The following is a 19,709-nucleotide window of genomic DNA, read 5'->3' as shown; positions in this document are numbered from 1 at the left end:
GTCTTCTAAACTTGTGGTTTAAAGACTATACTTTCAGGGATCATTTCGATAGTTTGTTACTAAACTTGTGGTTTAAAGACTATACTTTCAGGGATCATTTCGATAGTTTGTTACTAAACTTGTGGTTTAATCCCAAGTCTTCTTTTCATCTTACCCAGATGAATCTGTGGTCTGTAAAACCCAGCTCCAGCCGGTCATGCTGTATACAAGCCTTCACCCTATTAAACGTTTCTAACTTCAGCATCTAACCACCTACATGGTTCCTAAAATACACCAGGACTTCAAGAAGGGGGAAGTTGACTCATCCAAACACACACTGCAATCCGGAAGGCTAGAGGAGGCATTCCTAAGTTTACTTTCCAACTGCCAACCGTGACACTGACAGGAACGGTTTCCTACACAAGGTCAATTACTGAAGAGTAAATGGGATATCCTAAGATCAAAAGGAAGTTGGTATAAAATAATGTAGAGTTTGAGAATGTATTGTATCACAAGATATTTTATAAAGAAAGAAAAATCAACTTCAAAGTGCAGTGAGCCTCTGAGCCCATGTGTCCATATCCCAGGATGCACGCTTGTCCCTACAAAGTCATGTTGAAAGGGTCTACTGTGACCGTGAGTGTCATTAAAAGAGAGTTCCACCTACAAGAGAGTTCCACTTACCCAGTCCTTTGACAAACTTCATAAGGCACATGATGTAACTGGTGGCTGCATTAGCAAAGACCTGAATGTTGTCAGTGTTGAGAAAAGCTTCAAACACGTCGAACACGGGAGCCTGGCCTTTTCCTGAGGGAGGAATGGGATAGATTGTAAGGAAGGGAGGTTTTAACCCTTCATGGTGCTTACACTTCCAGAATCTCCTAGGTAGTCTTAGAAGAGTCACTGGAGAAGTGTTTGGATCTTTTGATAGCTAGCCTATCCTGCTGCTTCACCTAAATGGAAGCTATGGGGAGGCTGGGAGATAACTGAGGGTCGAGCTGGAGGAACACAGACCCGGAGCAATGTATGGTCTACAGTACAGTAAACATGGGGCTTCTGGAATGTTTCAGCACAGGAGACTGCAGAATATCTATAGAAGAGCCTCTGGGGAAATATACTCATTCATTCATTCCCGTGCAGAGACACAGAAGGCCCGAGTCTGCTTGTCATAGAAAACCATGCTTGCAGAGTTGTCAATCAGGTGGCTCTTGACTGGCATCCAGGAACTTGATTCTCAGAATATCCCTGGGCAAGTAATCTCATAAGATGCTTCACTATCCTAGGCTGAGCAAAAGTTTTAGTTTATAGTGAACATCTGGGAGTTGGTATATGCCAGGTACAGTGTGCTATGTGACCAGTTTCAACATAAACGGATTTTATGTTGCTGCTACTTCCACTGCTCAGGGAAGAGTTCCCTGTGTGATGTTCTATGGGAAGGCAAGGGAATCTATAGGATCCTTCCAATTCTCTGTCTTTTTACCTTATAACCTGGCTGTGCCCTTATTATATTACCATAGTGAAACGTAGTCATGAGCCATGCAATAAATCTTACCACAGCTGCATGCTCTATCCCACAAGTCCTTCTGCTGGGTTTCTGAATGTTAATAAGGCCTTGGGGATCACTGACACAACACCCCTGGACTCCGGGCATACCAATCTATTTCTAGCCCGATCCAAATTCCCTAATTATGATTTCCTGTTTTATACTTTTCTGTCTTCTTACTTGAAAATAGATACAGGCTTAGTGTACCTTTTCCTAAGTGCTGGGGACTAGATGTTTTTCAGAATTTGGAGTTTTTCAGAGTTTGAAATAGTTGCTAGAATTTACTGAGACCCTGAAATCCATTTTTTTTTTTGGAATTTGCAGCAGTTCATATTTTCAGTGTTCATGTTGTGACATTTTCCCCTGATGGAGGAGGGTCATCTTTCTATCTGTTGTTTCATTGGTTAAATAAAGAAACTGCCTTGGCCCTTTAATAGAACATAAAATTAGGTAGGCGGAGTAAACAGAACAGAATGCTGGGAGAAAGAAGCTGAGTCAAGGAGTCGCCATGATTCTCCCACTCCAGGCAGATGCAGGTTAAGATCATTCCTGGTAAGCCAGCTCGTGGGCTACACAGATTATTAGAAATGGGTTAGGTCAATATGTAAGAGCTAGCCAATAAGAGGCTGGAACTAATGGGCCAAGCAGTGTTTAAAAGAATACAGTTTCCGTGTAATTATTTCAGGGCATAAGCTAGCAAGCAGCCCGGGGTGCCGGGGACGCAGCCCCACTGCCCCTATTACAACATTCCCCCTGTGGTCTCAGGAAGTAACTCTGTATAGCAACACAGAGTGGACCAAAAACCTCTTGGTGTGAGCAGGACCTGATGAGCTCAGAAACTCTGGGTCAGCTGGCAACAACCCAACCCCAGGTCTTAGCCTTATGTTCCCACTGACAAAACATGGCTGACAGAACGGCTCTCCTCCTGTTCTGCTGATGAGCCAAGATTCGGCTGAAGGAATGAAGGTGCCTGCTGTGGCAAGAATCATCCAACTGTTCTTACCCATGGAGTACTCCCCAACCAGGTACTCCTTCACCTCCGACTTGTTCCCACTGTGCACTGTCTCCAGAGCACTGAACAGGGGTCTCCATCCTGACTGGATCTGTGTGGAGCACACCTCAACCAGCTCCCCGATGGAGGTGACCACCTGCACAGGGAAGGCAGAAGTGGTTAATTAGTACAAGGAGAACTTGTAGGAGGTGGAGGGCTTCTCTGTCCCCCTCCCCCCTCATTTCTGAGTTAATTTTAGTGAGAGAAAAACACAGCTGAGACAGACTCGCTTGTTTTCCCAGTAACTAATGTTGCCGAGTAAATTTCCCCAAGATCAGCCTTCTGTGAGCGTGCTGGTTTTTGTATTGGGTATGTGTCTCCTTATCGTCATGTACTGTGGGCTCAAGGCCTTCCCACTTCATACTTTTCAAGTAACTCCTACAACTTTGATTCTTATCTTTTTTTTCTTTTAAAGATTTTCTGTGTGAGCGTTTTACCTGTATGTATGTATACCATACGCATGCCTGGTGTCCATAGAGGAATCAGCAGAGACTTTGTATTCCATAGAACTGGAGTTATGGATAGCTGTAAGACATCATGTGGATGCTAGGAATTGAACCCGGGTCCTCTGGAAGAGCAGCCAGTGCTCTTAAACACACAGCCAACTCTCCAGCCCTGAGTTTTCCTTTTTATTATTATGTCTTAATTTTATCTTTCAGGGAATGTAAGTGTTTAATTTCGATAAGGTCTGATTCATCATTTTTTCTTTCTAAGGGTCATATTGCTGGTATTGCTTCCAAGAAAACTCTGCCTCACCATGCTTACAGTTATTGCTCTTGCTCATGTTAAGTCATGACCAGTTTTTAGCATGGTGTGTGTGTGTGTGTGTGTGTGTGTGTGTGTGTGTGTGTGTATGGTGAGAGGTGAGGGGTTAAGCTTTTCTTTCTTACAAATGTCCAAGTAAAACTGGCTGAAAATACCATTGACTTTCTCTGTTGAATTACAAGGGCGTCTTTCTCACAAGTCCATTGGCCAAAATCATGGACTTCTTTCTTTAGATGTCTTCCATTCTAATATGAACATTAGCAATTGTAATTTCCCTCGAAATACTGATTTAACTACATCCCACACATGCAGTATGTCATGTTCACTCAAGACATTTTTTAAAAGATTCCTTGTCATTTCTTCATTGACTTAAGGCTTACTTAGAATTTTGATGTTGAATTTCCAAATATTTAAACATTTTCCAAATAATTTATCATGAACCCAATCCCATGATGGCCAGAAAATATACTTTTTATGATTTGAATTTGGTTAAACTTATTGCGACTTGCCTCATAGGTTTGCATAGCAACTATTATGGAGAAAGCTCCACACGCACTTGGAAATGTGCACCTGTCACTCGGACTGGTCCTCAGTGTTGCTCGTTATCTCTATCCAGAGTTGTTGCTGTCTGGTTGTTCTATCAATTGCTTCAAGGGAAGTGTTGTGATATCTCATTATAATTCATTTTATGTCAAAGGAAAATGTATACAGTGTAAATTTACCACATTTCCAATTGCATATAGCTCATGCAGATTAATACAGCTTCCACCGCTATCCATCCCCACAAAATTTTTGTCTTTCAAAAATGAGATTCTGTGCCCATTAAACAGTAACTTTCCATTCCTCTCCACAGTGAGCCTTACATTGTCTGTATCTCCAATCCAATGTTGGGTCTTCATGCATCTCCAAGGTTGCGTATGTATAAGTACCCTGTATGAGGGCCAGAGGTTGATATTGGGCAGCTTCCTCTGTTGCTCTCCACTTAACGGTCTTCCACTGAACCTGGAGCTTGCTGGTTTGACCAGGCTACCCAGCAATCAAGCCCTGGGGGTTCTCCACTTCAACCAAGATGGGGTTACAGTGAGCATCACATGCCTGCTTTTACATAGGTGCTGGAATCTAACTCAGGTCCTCAGGTTTAGACAGCCTGTGCAGTACTGACTGAACTATCTCCACAGAGCCCCACCCCCCCACTTTTATATCTTCCCAATGTACTGAGTTGGTTTTAATAAAATGCCGATGTCTAGTAATAGTAATACTCTTTGCTCGTCTTTTGTCTTTGACCTGACGCTAACACAACTCCACAAACTCTGTCAAAGCTAGAATCTGCATGGTTCTAGCTCTTCACTGTCTTCGTCTATCAGCCTCTCCTCCTCACCACCACAGGAGAGTAGCCCAGACTGGCTTAGAGCATCCTATGAAGCCCATGCTGGCTCTACTCTTGTAATACCCCTGCCTCCTGGAATTGTAGGCACAGACCACCATTGCTAGCTCTTGATTCTATCTGACGATGTGACTGTGGCCACAAACATTTCCATCAATGGCTTCCTCCTTTCTCTTGGGGGACACACTCTTGGTAGAACTGCCAGGCTGTGTTCTGAACCATGTAAAGAATTTGCTTTCTTAATCCAGCTTCTGATGGTAATTTCCTCTGCATCTCACCTGTGGTTATTATCTCCCCATTGGTTTTAGCCGCTTCCCCCTGCCCCCCCCCACTCCGCAGCAAGTGAACCAGTACTCTTCATGGGTTCAGCTTGCATTTTCCTAATGATGCTGCGCATCCTACTCAAAGCTACTGTGCATGTGGATCTACTTACACAAGCATTTTGCTCTGTTTCCCATACTTACTTTACCCTTTGTTTTTCCAGTCTTCTTTTACCACCTTCTTTATGTTAAGCACATGTCATTTTAATATTTCTGTTTATAACATAGAATATATTTCTCTTTATAATATGCCACTTCATTTTTTAATGAGGGGATTATAATTTGCACCTTCAATTTATCACATAACGTGTCTAGTAAACACTGACTTTATTTGGTGGGGGGAAAGCCGAATTTGGCTTCTATATAGCCTCATTTCTTCTCTTTTCTCTAATGTTACTTATTTTCATATTTATGCTTGGCCTAAGTGAAGCCTAAGTAAGATTTATAGCTGTCATTGGCTACTACAACCCCGAGAATGTGATATGATGAACTCCGGCTTCATCTGATGGTCCAATCCATTACAGCAAAACCACCCAGGGGCTGTGTGGTCCACCCCTCTCTGGCTGTCACTGTGGTGCCATTTAAGTAGGTTTCATTTTCTTGTCAATATGTCATTGCATTTAAAAGGAAACAAAAAGCTCTATTCAATATCTGAGTTGATTTTGGGAGAGAGCCTGCTGATTTCGGGACCTACCAATGTGTCACCTGTGAGGTCACCGGGTTTGCTTTCTTCCATTTGTCCCCCATTAGGCAGGTTGCGTATGATGAATAGTGTGGTCTATAAGCTATCGATCAATGCAGCCAGATTCTCGAAGTCTGTGTTTCTATCTCACCAATTGCTAGGGGATCCTGGCTAAATTGTTTAACCTCGCTTTGTCACCTGCTTGGGAAGACAGCACACAAAGCAGAGCACAGTGCCTGCTTCTCCCTCCCCAGGATGCCATAGCCCATGTCACACTGACCTGGTCTTGAACGTCTTCATCACACAGCTCCAACTGCATGATCCGCTCAAAGGGCCGGAAGAGCGCTTCGTTGAAATGAAAGTGTGGCGGCTCACTCCAGTCTGTGAGAACCTCAGTCAGGATATCATGGATGAAGGAAACAGCCTTCTGAGACACATGGCGCTCCTTGTGGCAGGCGGCCTGCACAAGACAAGAAAGAGCTGAACGCCAGCAGGAAGCCAGGTGAGGAAAATGTGGCTTCCAAAGGCTTCCCCAGTCCACCTCATTATGTAAAGGTAGAAAGAGCGATTCTGTTTAACACAAAATTCTAAGGAATTTTAGCATACAGATGGTAATACACTGAATTGCATCTGAAATTTAACCAACTGGTTGGATACAACTTCAACGTCAAGCTAAGGGTTCTGGAAGAGGAAGGGTTCTACTATTTTCCTTTTCTGCAGCATGACAGTTTTCCTCAGCAGTACAGAGCACGGTCACCGCAACCTATGCAACTGCGCATGCCTCATTCTTAGTCATCCCCCTAACATATTACGATCAAGTGTGTCATTTGTCCCCTAGTGAGGTGCATCAATTGCAATGAGAACATGAATTGGTTCACAGAGCCTGGATCTAATGGTCTTTAATGGGCCCATTCCATATTAGCTCTTGACTTTGACCTGGGACCTTCTTTGTCTACTGGCACAACCGAAACCATCCCATAAGTATCCAACTGTGATATGGAGTTTGCGCTCTGTCTGAGGAAATCCTAAGAAGGCTGTATGGATGAGTGGGGACTGACCGCCAGAGGTCAGCCTAGAGAGAACTCTGATCAGCCTTCACAGGTAAAACTATCATGAACTAGTTGGTGCTAGTCTTTATGTCAGCGACTACGACGGACATATATGAATGGACAGTTGGGATCAGCCAAGACCGCGGTCTTAATTAGGGCTTCTATTTCTAAGCTAAGACACCAAGACCAAAAGCAACTTGGGGAGGAAAGAATTTCCTTCCTCTTATACTTTGAGGTGACAGTCCATCAGTAAGGGAAGTCAGGACAAGAACTGAAGCAGGGCAGAAGCCTGGAGGCAGGAACCGATGGCAGAGGCCGTGAAGGTGTGCTGCTTGCTGGCTTGCTCCTTAGGGTTTACTCAGACTTTTTTTTTTTTAAGCACCCAGAACCACCAGCCTGTGGGAGGTACTACCCACAGTGTGAGTTAGGTTCTCCCACATTGGTTATCAATCAAGAAAATGCACCACAGGATAGAGAGTCCATGGGCCAATCCGAGGGGGACATTTTCATAACTGAGGTTCCTTCTTCCCAAATGATGCTAGCTTGGTCAAGCTGGAATAAAACTAGCCAGCATGCTAGACCAAACCAGAATTAATTTGCTTCAAATTTCTGCTAGAGAGGATCAATGAATGAAATACAAGGATGCTGTTTGAAGCTCCTAGGCTTTCAATGTAGCTAATGATAGCCTAGTATCTAGCTGATGGGACCTTTGGCTTTGGCTAAATTGATATTTTTTACCTTTCTTTACTAGCCAATCTTCAGGTTAGTAAATTAAATTCTGTGATGTATCTTATTGTTTATCTTTACTAAATAAGTGCAACAAGGTGTTTATAAATAGTTACATTCTAAATAGGGCTATAATGTTCTTTGTTACTTAGCCAGTGGGGGTGGTTTGAATGAGAAATGATTCCCATAGACTCAGGTATCTATGTGAATACTTGGTCCCTAGTTGGCACACTAGGGAGGTGGAACCGCCTTGCTGGAGGAAGTGACACTATTGGAAAGCTTTGAGATTTAGTAGCATCATCAGACCTCCATGTTATTTACAGGGCTTTGCATTTACATCTGAAGATGTGACCTCTCAACTTCCCGGCTCTGCTTCCCTGTCATTATGGGAGCTGAAGTCCAAATAAACCCTGCTCTCTATAAGCCATCTCAGTCACAGAGTTTTATCACAGTGACAGAATTAGTAACTAACAGATCTAGTTCTCATGTACTGCAATGATTTGGTATAGAGCTACCACAAGACTGATCCTGTAAACTGCTTTACTCTGGGGGGCGGGAAGGTGTTAGTATTCACCTTGTCAGGAAAACCGGAATATATGGTTCCCTGTTGGGGATTGCAGACCCCTGGCCCCTTGACTTTCTTTGGCTGCCAGAGTGAACGGAGTAAACAGCTTGTTTTCCTGTGCCTTCAGCTGCTCTGAGCATGAGACCCTCATGAGTTCCTGATGGCAGGGGAGTGAATTCTGGTGGGTTTTACAGCTGGAAATGCCAAGAGCTGGAGCATGGCTATCAGTTAAGGATCCCTATATAAGCTTCCCTGGGCTTGTGGGCTGTGGGGTACTGGGCGGGACAGAAAACTCCAACAAGCAGGCCCAGTTCATGTTACATCAGGGTTCCACCTTTTCGCTCCAGACTCAACTTACGATCAGAACATAAGAATCAAGAACCACCTTTGCAAGGAGACTAGTTGAGCCATATACTTGGAAGGAAAGGGGGCCACAGTGAGACCAGCATGGCACTGTCATTCCGGGTGAGCCCTCAGACACCTTGAACCAGAGAACAATGGAGTTTATGACCAGGTTATGGGAAGGGTCTCATTGCCCCATGGCCCTCTGAATACAGCCACTCTGCTGGCTCTGTAGCAAGCCTTCCCTGAACTTACACACAGGTTCTTCCCACCTTCCATGCTCACCTCCACCAGGTGTGGTGCCACAAGGCTCCAGCAGCGCATCACGTGGAGCAGGGGCCGGGCTTTGCTCCTCACGATCCTCAGCATGGCATCCCCCAGGCGGAAGAGGTGCAGAGCACTTTTGCGATCCTGGGTGGACCTAACTTCTCCTACAGGAAGGCAAGATGAGAAAGCCCAGACTCAGGAATAGTTCACAGGACTCCGGCACAAGGAAGCTGAGAAATCAAGGCAGTGGTCTTGGATAGCAAGATGGTTTCAGATGGCTCATCAAGGAAGGTGAGAGCTTCCCACTCAAAATCAGAAAGGTGGTTCACTCACTAGGACCAAAACCTATCCCCAATTCAACACTGTGTCCACAGAGAAGGCATGGCATAGTGGCTTAAATAGTAACACCGAGGAGTTAGACCCTTTTAGTAACTGCATTGGAATAGGCCAAGGATTTCCCTCTATTCCACACTGATCTCATGTATAAAATAAGGGGTAAATATAACTATTTCTTAAAGTTCCTTTTATTATGAAATGAATGTGAGGGCCCACATCCAGTGCTTACCATGAAGCCCAGAACACATGGATGGGTGTTTCAAACTGTAACAATTATGACTGTTACTGTCATGTTTCACACATGCCGTTGGCATCCATGACTGGGGTTACTTCATCCTTAGCTGCCACCAGTTTCTCCAGGGAAAATTACCTGGCATGGCCAGAGAGTAATCGACTGTGTCTGTCACAGAATGGAAAAGCTGGGACTGAGACGCTTTCTTTAGCTGGTAGAGGAACCCTCCCAAGGCCGTGAGGTTCAACTTATCTGTAGCATCATCGAAGAGCCTGGGTGCAAATAAACATACGTGTTATGTGGGAACAATTCAGCAAGGGAATATGGCAGAATAATTTAGTAATTCGGCTGATGCAATTAACAAAAACTCTGTATAAACACTGAAAGCAAATGGATGATCATAATTATTATTAATGTGCCAAAGTCTGTAATAGCAATGGGATTTCGATGCAACAAATACCATAAGACACCCTTGAAAAAAATAATCTTTGCAGCTTCCATGCTAGCCAGTGGGGGTAAGCGCTCCTACAGTGTTTGGCAAGAATGTGAAAAATGACAAAGTATTGCTTCCAGAGATTCCAGGGCAATGGGGAGAAGGGTGAGATGTAAAGATCAGACATCAGGTTCCCATAACCACCGCGAGCAGTGAGGCCATCTACGGTCTACCTCCAAGCCTGCGGGGATGTCAGTGGTGTGGGATACCATATGCACAAGGTCATTGTCTTGAACAGAAATTGAATCATGAGCCTTTACAAAGGACTAAGATAAGATATACTAAGCTTTAAGACAGAAAGAGTAAAAGAAATGAGGCATTAAGAGATGTTTTATAATTTTGTAAATTTTATAAATCCAGTTGTTGAGAAAAATGAAGCAAGCTTGAAATTTAACATCAAAGTCAAGGACCTAATTTGAAAGGTCAAAGACCTTGGAAAGTCATTCCTTCACACGAATAACTGCAAAGCTCACAGGAAACAAAACAAAATATTAGTCTGCAGATAAATGCAAATCAAACCCACACGTTCATTCTGAAATAATTTCATATGTAATGAATATTGATTTTTTTTTTTAAATCACAATGTCTTCCATTGCCATCTGGATCAGAGTGTCATGCTTAACTAAGATTCTGTAATTTTGCTGGGTGGTGGTGGTGCACCTTAATCCCAGCACTCGGGAGGCAGAGGCAGGCAGATCTCTGTGAGTTCGAGGCCAGCCTGGTCTACAGAGTGAGTCCCAGGACAGCCAGGGCTGTCACACACAGAAATCCTGTCTCAAAAAACAAAAACAAGAAAAAACAAAACAAAACAAGATCGTGTAATTTCAGGGCTGAACTGGCTCAGCAGTTCAGAGCACTGGCTGATTTTTTTTTGGAGGACTCAAGTTCAACTGCAGCACATAGTTCCAGGGGATCCAATGTCCCCCATGTGTATATGCGGTACTCAGGCATACATAAGGGTAAAACATAATAAGCATTTACAAAGATTACAAATGAATTCTGCAGTTTTAATAGATGAGAATGCTGCTCACTTTGTAGAGTGCTTATGCAGCATGCCTGAAGCCTGGGTCCCATCACCAGCACACCATAAACTGAGTGTGGTGTCACAAGTCCAAGGCTATAATCACCCCCACTGAGGATATTAAGGCTAGAGAGAGGCTCAAGGCCATCCTCAGCTACACAGCAAATTTGGGAACAGCCTAAGAGACATGAGATTCTTTTTTTTTTTTTTTTTTAAAAAAATTTTTTTTTTTTTTTAAAAAAAGCCTGCACTTTTATTCCACTTGTGATGTTGTCTGTAAGAGTATTGGAGTGAGACAGAGTCAGAAGCCTTTGCTGGGTCCAACATTCTAAAGTGGAGTGACTGAAAACGAATTAGCTAATGCCACTGACCTATCTTTTCCTCCTCTAAGAAATAAAGCTAACAGCTCTCATGGTTGGGCTGCCTGAAGGGTTGTCTGGTCTGTGTGGAGTGTCCAGGAGAGTGCTCAGCACCTTCACCACTAACTAATGTTAGTTTCTATTATATAATTATTATGGCCTATTCAGTGGAGCCTTTGAGTGGTGAGGATGCATTCTGAGCATGGGAGCTAAATCTCAGCAAATGAAAATCTTCAGCAGAGAAAGCAGAAGGACTCAGAAACTTAGCCGGCTTTAGACTCATCCTTGTCTCAAGCTTAAGAAACTTAGGAACCACTTTAATCATCCCATGAAGAGGACTAGAGAATTTCCTTTGAGTAAATTGTTTACTCCCAGACAGAAAGTGAGACAGAAAGATAGACCAAGCGCACGCACGCGCGCGCACATGCACACATACACAATGGATGTTGAGGTGAAGAGGTTATCCAAAACAAAGATTGCCAGCTACTTATCACCATGTTTTGCACAAATAAATTAAAACATTCCATAAGCTTTTAAAACTATAGTTATATTAGACATATTCTAACTTTTAAATAGCTTGTTAAAATTTATTTTTGTAGCCAGCATTAACAGATATTTAATTAAAATTAATCCCCCTTTGATTGTTCTTCCAAGAAATTATATCAATATAGCAGCAAAATCTTTTTTTTTATACTTTGAAGATAATTATGTTTACAAACTGAGGTCTTATATTGGCATGAAATATCTAATGAATAACACAGCATACACACAACACAGGCACATAGCATACATATTACACATACAGCACACACACAATACATACCCACACACACATACCTCACATATACCAGCACATACACATGGTACACACAGTAAACACACAGTGCACACAACTGTGCTCAAGTAAGCACACAGCTCACATTCACACGCGTATACCAACAAACATCAGCACAAAGGCACACACACACACACACAGTACACATACACATATACACACAGAGCAAACACCAATATACAGCACGTAAGCACACACAAACTTCACACACAAAACACCACAAACACACACACAGTTTGGTAGTCTAGTAAGTGTTCTGAGACTTCAGAGAATACATTTATTACATTGTGTGTGCTAGTCTCATATAATTTCAACAATCACTGTGTTCTCTACCAGCACCAAATTGGGCTACATTTTAAAATGTTTTCAGCTATTAATTTCTTAACTAAATGCACATGCTTATTAACAGAAATACTAAGATAATAGATATCCTGCCTGCTTGATTTTATAAGTCAATATCACTGTGCCCTCCTATGAAAGGGACATAGTCACAAGTGGTGATTTGGGATTCAAGCAGTGACTATATTCTTATACTTTAGAAAAGCCGTCAGATGCTACCCAATACAGTCACAATGTTGATGTAGTTTTTGAGATTCCCTATGCTTCCAAGGCTGGAATACATGATCCTCCTGCCTCAGCTTCCATAATGGTGGGTTTTAGCTGTGTGCCCATGCCTGGCTATGTGTAAGTATATCTTGTAACGAGGATTAGAGATGACTTGGCCTATGGCGAGGTATATATTAGTACCAGTCCCAATTTATGATAACAAACAGACACAAATAATATACAGATATATAAAGATTGCTCTTAAATTTTTAAGCCACGATTTCCTAAAGGAGTAGCCAATTCAAATTGCAATGCTTATGAGAAATTATAATTTAATGCCCAGTAAAAGAATGAGTCAAAAAAAGGATGGAAACAGTAGTTAAATATTTATGAAGTATTTTCTTTGCTATTTTGTGTTTCCAATTAGGATTCTATTTTGCTTCTGGGTCTCTTAGCCATTTTTTTTTTTCTTTATCAAAGAGACCCCAGGAGTGTTACACTCTCCCTGACACCCATGTGCCACTTCTGGGATCCAGAAACACTTCAACAGCCAATTTACTGGATAAATAGGAACAAGGGATTATTCTACCAATCAGAACATGTGCACAGTGTATGAGCCAGTGGGGAGTAAGCCTCGGTGTAACTGTTTCTACAGACACTATCAGGCAGGTCAATGTCAAAGTCAGGACAGGCAGCCAGGGCTCTCTGAGCCCAGCCAGTGAATGCTCACCCTGGTGCCCTAACCACTCCCTGTCTGTTCCCTTTATAGGAGGCCTGGGCATAACGACTATATGCTGAGTGGATAGATAAGGCAATGTCATATGTGACTGGGGCTCACAAACATCTCCAACATCAAGACATGTTGCCAAATAGTTGAAGCAATAGTTGGTTTTTCTTCTTTACCCTAATGTGGCTCTTAGGCATCAATAAGTATCATACTTCTGGGTTCCTGGGTGAAAATTTTTATTATTTTCTTTTGTGCGCACGTGTGTATAGGCATGTGAGCATGCATGTTCATATGTGTGTAGGTTCATCTGTGTGCACATGTGCTCAAGCCTGAAGCCGGCGATGGGCATCTTCCTTGATTGCTCTTATTCCACACATTTGCTGCTTCAGGCTCTCTTACTGGACCCAGGGCTTGTTGATTTCTGCCAGCCTAGGTAACTAGCTTGACTTAGGGATCCTGTCCTTACTTCCCAAGTGTTAGGAGTCCAGGGCGCTACCAGGCCTGCCTGGCTTTTTATGTAAGCCCTGGGGGATCTGATCTCCAGTTCTCACCCTTGGACATGCAACACTTTGTTTATGGAGCCATGGCCACAACCCACGGTATGGGATTTCATAGCAAGAATCACCAAAACATTGAATCTTTACTATTTCCCAAGCCATGTTCTAGGTGCTGCACAAGTTATTACTTAATTCAACCTCATAACTACCCCATAAGAATTATTTTTTAAAAGAACCTCGTTTTACCAGCAAGGAAGCCAGGGCCCAGTGAATTGCCAGACATGGTAGTAAAACAAGAGACCTAAGTGCAGACAGTCCGCGGCAGACCTGAAACTCAGGCTTTAGAGTTCATTCGAAGGATGGTGTGTGGTAGGGGGAAGGCAATGCCTTCATAGCAGACAATGAGGACTACTGAGAACTCAAGAACAATGGCAATGAGTTTTTGATCCTACTGCATGTAACTGGCTTTGGGGGAGCCTAGGCAGTTTGGATGCTCACTTTACTAAACCTGGATGGAGGTGGGCGGTCCTTGGACTTCCCACAGGTCAGGGAACCCTGATTGCTCTTTGAGCTGATGAGGGAGGGGGACTTGATTGGGAGAGGGGGAGGGAAATGGGAGGTGGTGGCGGGGAGGAGGCAGAAATCCTTAATAAATAAATAAAAACAAACCTGTAAAGGTAAAAAGGAAAAAAAATGAAAAAAAAAGAAGATGGAAAGAGGGCTGGGAGATAGCTCAGTTGAAGAAATGGTTGCCTTTGCCATCCCAAGGATCTGAATTCAACTCTTAGGACCCACATGAAAGCAGAGTGTCATGGGTTATACTTGTAAGTGATCCCAGAATGGAGGAAGCAGATACGAGGGCCTGCTGGTTGGCCAGCCTAGCCTGCTTGATAAGTTCCAGAGAACCTGCTTCATAAATAAAATAAATAAACAAATAAATAGAAAGAAAAGAAAAAGGTGGATGGTGCCTGAAGAACAGGCAAAGTTGTCTGCCACCTCTCTCTGAAGCATTTTCAGTATCTGGCGAATACAAGTTCTCCCCAGCTGATTTTGAGACCAGACAAATGAATATAAGCACAGCCACCAGGCAATCACCAGCTCAGCATCCTCGTGTGGTAGGCTAGCCTCGCTTACCTGTCGGCCTGGGTGGAAAGGCTGAGGACCACCTTGGCGGCACTGTTCCCACTCAGACTGCCTCCCCGGAAGTCTGAGGTCCGGCCACGGCTGCACTCCCGAACAAGCTCCTGGATGGAGCGTGGCTGCACCACAGGGGCTGTGCTCAGGGAGGGGCCCTGCTCCAGGGTTTGCTCCTGATACGAGCCCTCACACTCAAGGTCCCCAAGGAGGCCAGAGCTCCCAGAGGTCTTCTGTGGCTGACGGATGGTCAGAGGGGGCTGGGAGGTACCATCGCTGAAGTGGGTGTGCTCCAATGTGCCTACATACTCACATACCCTAGAACAAACCAGACAAACAGGAACTGAATACCATAGCCCAACGTTCCAGCTCTCTCCTTCCCATAGTGAGAGAAAAGGAAATCCAGCTAGCCCTGGAATTAACCCTAGTTTTCCCCCTTTTCTCTTGGCATATTCGGCACTGCCATTTCTTTACTATGTGTGTTTCTATGTAGAGACACAAAACTTGTTTTAAGTTGCACCAATCTTGGCATAGATGAGGGATTCCTCAGATTCTTTCACCTATCACTCTTCTAGGGAAAAGGCAACAGATCCCTATTCTTCACTTCTGTGCTCTCTGGCTTACTGGCTTACTAGACTTCTCATTTGAGAAGTTTCCCTGAGGACCAATCCTGTTCCATGCTCTGAAAGGAGCTGAGAAGCACTTCCTATTGACCGGACCCCAGAATGAGCATGCCCATGACAGACAGGCTCTCTCCACACAGTAGAACTCTACCAAGCTATGATGTGTCTTGCTGTAGGACAATGGTCTTGTACCCTGTAAAGATTTGTCACCCGTATTGGTTTAATAAATGCTGATTGGCCAGTAGCCATGCAGGAAGTATAGGCATTCAACCAGAACAAGAGAATTCTGGGAAGAGGAAAAGCTCAGTCTTGAGTCATCATTCAGATGCAGAGGAAGATGAAAATACCTCACTGATATAAGGTACCAAGCCACGTGGCCAACACAGACAAGAATTATGGGTTAATTTAAGGTATAAGAATTCGTTAATAAGAAGCCTGAGCTAATAGGCCAAACAGTTTATAATTAATGTAGATTTCTGTGTGTTTATTTGGGACTGAATGGCTGTGGGACCAGGCAGGACAGAAACCTCTGTCACCAGTGTCTGATGCTGATAACTCCATATATCTCATGTTCAAGTAGGGATTGGGACTGGGGAGAGTCCCTAGCGATGGCAACATCAGAATAGACATATGCAAATGCCAACTCCAGGGTGCCTGCTCCTAGCAGGATTTGGGATTTAGATGATTTCTAAGACATCCTTTATCCCTGATAATCTAGTTGTCTGAGGGTATACTGGATAAACCATTCTGGTGTGCTCTAATCTGAGATTTGTGGAACTCACATTGCTTGGGCAACACCCGAATCTCCTCTTTGGTTTCCTTGTAAGACCGATGCAGAACATCTGGTCATCCACTTCTCTGTCATATCCCTTTCTATTCTGGGCTGCCTCATTCTGGTCCTTTCATGTTCTTCTCAAGTTGGTTGGCTTTACAGTGCTTGGATACTGCACAAGCTCTTCTCTTAGGAATTCAACCAACACTGTGGCTTGGTTAGTGTTGGTGACGTGAAGCTGACCTCCAGCTGCTCTCCTCCCACAGCGGGTATGCTTGCAAGACATTTCAGTGTGATGCCTTGGCTGATGCCTGCTTAAGGCACAGCTGAGTGTAACTGAACTTGTTCTTCTCCTAATGCCAGTGTTTGGAGAGGCCTGGTTCTTATCTTGGACTGCAGAGTTGGAGTCTGGAGTTGTCATTTTGTTTTTTATTTTACAGCTGTTGACTGGGAGCCTCTTCACTTCAATGGCACAAAACTTAAGAGTCAAATTTTTTAGTGGTCTTTTGCACAGATGTACTATTATATTCTTATTTTTCCATGTCTAGTTAAATGAGATGTCTAGGGTGAGTATTGTATGTAATGATGTGTGTATACTAGGTCTTTTTTTTTACATAGAGATGACATTAATGAACACGTAATAGTTGTATTATTGACCCCTGAGCACTTCTTAGACTCATTCATTGAAACTGCACGGTTGTCTTCCATCTACCACTTAGGAGTGCAGGGCTTTCCTCCTTGGTGTAATATAATATATCTGAATCCCACAGGAGTGTCAACAGATAAATCATAATTCCCTGAATGCAGTTCCACAACTCTGTTCTCCAAAAACATACATCCAGCGGTCCTTATAGCCTGTCCTGTGTCTCACTTGGCATGTTATCTGAACAGTAAGGGCTCATTATCTGCTGGCAGAGCCCAGACCCTAAGACACTCTCTCTACCACCCCAGGCTTCCCAAGGCAGGGTCTGTGCCATCAGGGGTGGGGATCCCATCATGCACCTGAACACGTGTGGCCAGCAGTCCGGGTTGTGGCTTCCCATCTCCAGGCCTACGCTGAGGATGGCATCCATGCACAGGACGTGGGCTGTGTGCAGCCACACCCCCTGCACCTTCCCCATCTGCTCCAGTTTCTGCTCCACTCTTAGTTTCACTGTGCCAGAAAGACATTTATTAAGATAGCAGTCTGAGCAAGGGAGACAGAAAGGGAGAAAGACAGGATGGAAATGAAAGAGTGTGTCGTCATGCAGGGGCAAAGGGTGACAATATACTTGGCTGGTTGCAAGTGCCTCGTCAACAGGTCCCATGGTTCACATGCAACCTACTGGTTGGACGCGTCCCCATTCACGGGTGACCCCTGCTCTGGGACTCTAAGGTCAGACAGATCCTGAGCTAGGTACAGCTTCTTCCAGCACGCTCATGGGCCTGGGTAAGGCACGGCAGTGTGGGTGAGCTTTGTGTGCTGTGCTAACTCCAGCTACACCGTCTGTTTCTAGCCCCTCGTCCTCCCCTGTGCACTCTGACTCATAACATCAAGGCATTCTCGGCAGTCTGCAAGTCTCTCTGAGCTTGATTAATGTTATTTACGCCTTTCTTACGATGGTCATCCCCAAAGTATGTCTATGCATTTGGAGCACAAGCATGACTTTTCAAGTGAAATCATGATGCCATTTGTCCCTGAGATCACACTTGTATCTGTGAGCTATAAATGCTTTCTTGAAGGATGATGGAGAGGCAATGACTGAGGGAGGATGTAAAAACTGACTCAGAAGGTCAGTTATGCTAAATGAGAAGGCCAAATGGCCGTGCATCCTTAAAGATAGCCTCTAGTCACCAGATCTGGTGGGATAAACTGGGTGCTAGCTCAGCACTAAGAAGCAGAGAAAACTATCTTCAAGGTACTCAGCTGTTTTCATGTTACAAGAAGGTTGTTTTTAGGAAAACACTATTTACCTCATCAATATGAAACTGGTTTTACTTTGTGTTTATGATTAGAACATTTTTAGCTCTGTTAGTGTGTTGTGTTTCAGGAGATGTTTATGTAAGAATTAAACATTTACAAATATTTATAGGTATGAGTGCTTTTCCTGCAGGCATACATGTGCCTATGTGTATGCTGGTTCCCTCAGAGGTCAAAGGGGAACTTGGAGTCATACAGTTGGGTGTGGGTCACCAGGTGGGTGCTGCGAACATAACTTGGATCCTCTGGAAAAGCAGCCAGTGCTCTTAACAGCTAAATCATCTCTCCCCAGCCATAAGAATTTTTTAAATGATTCATTTTATTTGTATGTGTGTCTCTGTGAGTGTATGCACACACGTGTGTGTAGGCATGCATACCTGTGCATGTGTAGAGGCCTGAGTTAGGGTGTTGGATCCCTAAGTTGTCTTTGTCTTGTGCGTGGTAATGGGGGTGCTCGGGTCTGAAAATGGGGGTGCTTGGATCTAAGAATGGGGGTGCTTGGATCCAAGAATAGGGGTGCTTGGATCTGAGAATTCTTGTCCTTATGATCAGCACTCTTAACTGCTGAGCCATCTCTCCAGACCTGGGGATTTATATTTTTGAGGTAAGTTCTTGTTATGCAGTTCAAACTGGCCTCAAATTTTTGATCCTCACATCTCAGATTCGTGAGTTGGGGCACACAGATGTACACTACCACAGGTAGCTAAATGTGAAGATTTTTGTGTGGCTGACAGATACACAATACTTGAATAAACTTTCATTATTTTTTTTTGTTTCATCTTTCCCCAGATCTACATGAACTACTTTGCTTGTTAACAGGTTTTTTTTTAAATTTAAGTATTTTAAATTTAAAAGTTTTAAATAAAAATTTAAATGTCAAAATATTACTTGTTTGTGGAACAGTGACCTGAATTGCTTGTCTCTGCTAAAAATACACATTTTCTGTGACTAGCTCTTTTACATATCCACAGATAGCATCAGCATAGTTTAGATCATGCTTTTATTTTTCCTTCAGCCTGCTGCCTGCCTTGTGTCTTTCATTGCCATTAGGGAAGACATCTTTCCCTTGTGTCTAGAAGCTCCACTGGCCCTTTCCCGTGTGCACAAAGCTCAGGTTTTTCTGAATGAAATTTCTCTGGCCTTCTTATGGGTTCTATTTGATTTTCCTTCTCATAACAATGGCCAGTTTGCCGTCCCTATTTTGACCTGAGGGGTCTCTAATGTGCACTAGCAGCCTGATGATGACCCAGGAGATGACTCAGCCAGGTGGGCCCCTGGCACTCTTGTTAGCAACCAACTGTACGTTTCCACTAGTAGCCAGTATGACTTTCTTGTTGAGAAAGAGACACTATCAGCATTAGGTAGGTTCCCTTGCCCTAAACAAACTCAAGTGTATGGCCCAGTGGGGTTCCTGACTAGTGGCAATTGCCTACTGTGCATCACATATAGAGTGAAAAGCAGTCTCCAGTGGTATATGTGGGTGTGTGCACAGCATGACAGG

At 43.7% G+C, this 19,709-nt stretch overlaps 1 protein-coding gene across 1 annotated transcript in view; it reads right to left on the bottom strand.

Moving 5' to 3' along the window:
• The window catches only part of Arfgef3 (ARFGEF family member 3), a 156,647-nt gene that overhangs the window by 27,807 nt on the left and 109,131 nt on the right, over positions 1-19,709 (bottom strand). The window contains exons 18-24 of the mRNA XM_005360974.2: positions 17,251-17,401; positions 14,854-15,171; positions 9,380-9,513; positions 8,692-8,837; positions 6,005-6,184; positions 2,526-2,670; positions 664-786 (exon numbers count right to left, since the gene is read on the bottom strand). Coding sequence (XP_005361031.1) covers positions 664-786; positions 2,526-2,670; positions 6,005-6,184; positions 8,692-8,837; positions 9,380-9,513; positions 14,854-15,171; positions 17,251-17,401 — 1,197 coding nt within the window. The remainder of the gene's footprint in view (positions 1-663; positions 787-2,525; positions 2,671-6,004; positions 6,185-8,691; positions 8,838-9,379; positions 9,514-14,853; positions 15,172-17,250; positions 17,402-19,709) is intronic.

This window comes from Microtus ochrogaster, linkage group LG4 (assembly GCF_000317375.1).
Source record: "Microtus ochrogaster isolate Prairie Vole_2 linkage group LG4, MicOch1.0, whole genome shotgun sequence".
Classification (NCBI taxonomy): Eukaryota; Metazoa; Chordata; class Mammalia; order Rodentia; family Cricetidae; genus Microtus; species Microtus ochrogaster.
The sequence above is the reverse complement of the archived record's forward strand: the minus strand, read 5'-3'. Positions and strand labels throughout refer to the sequence as shown.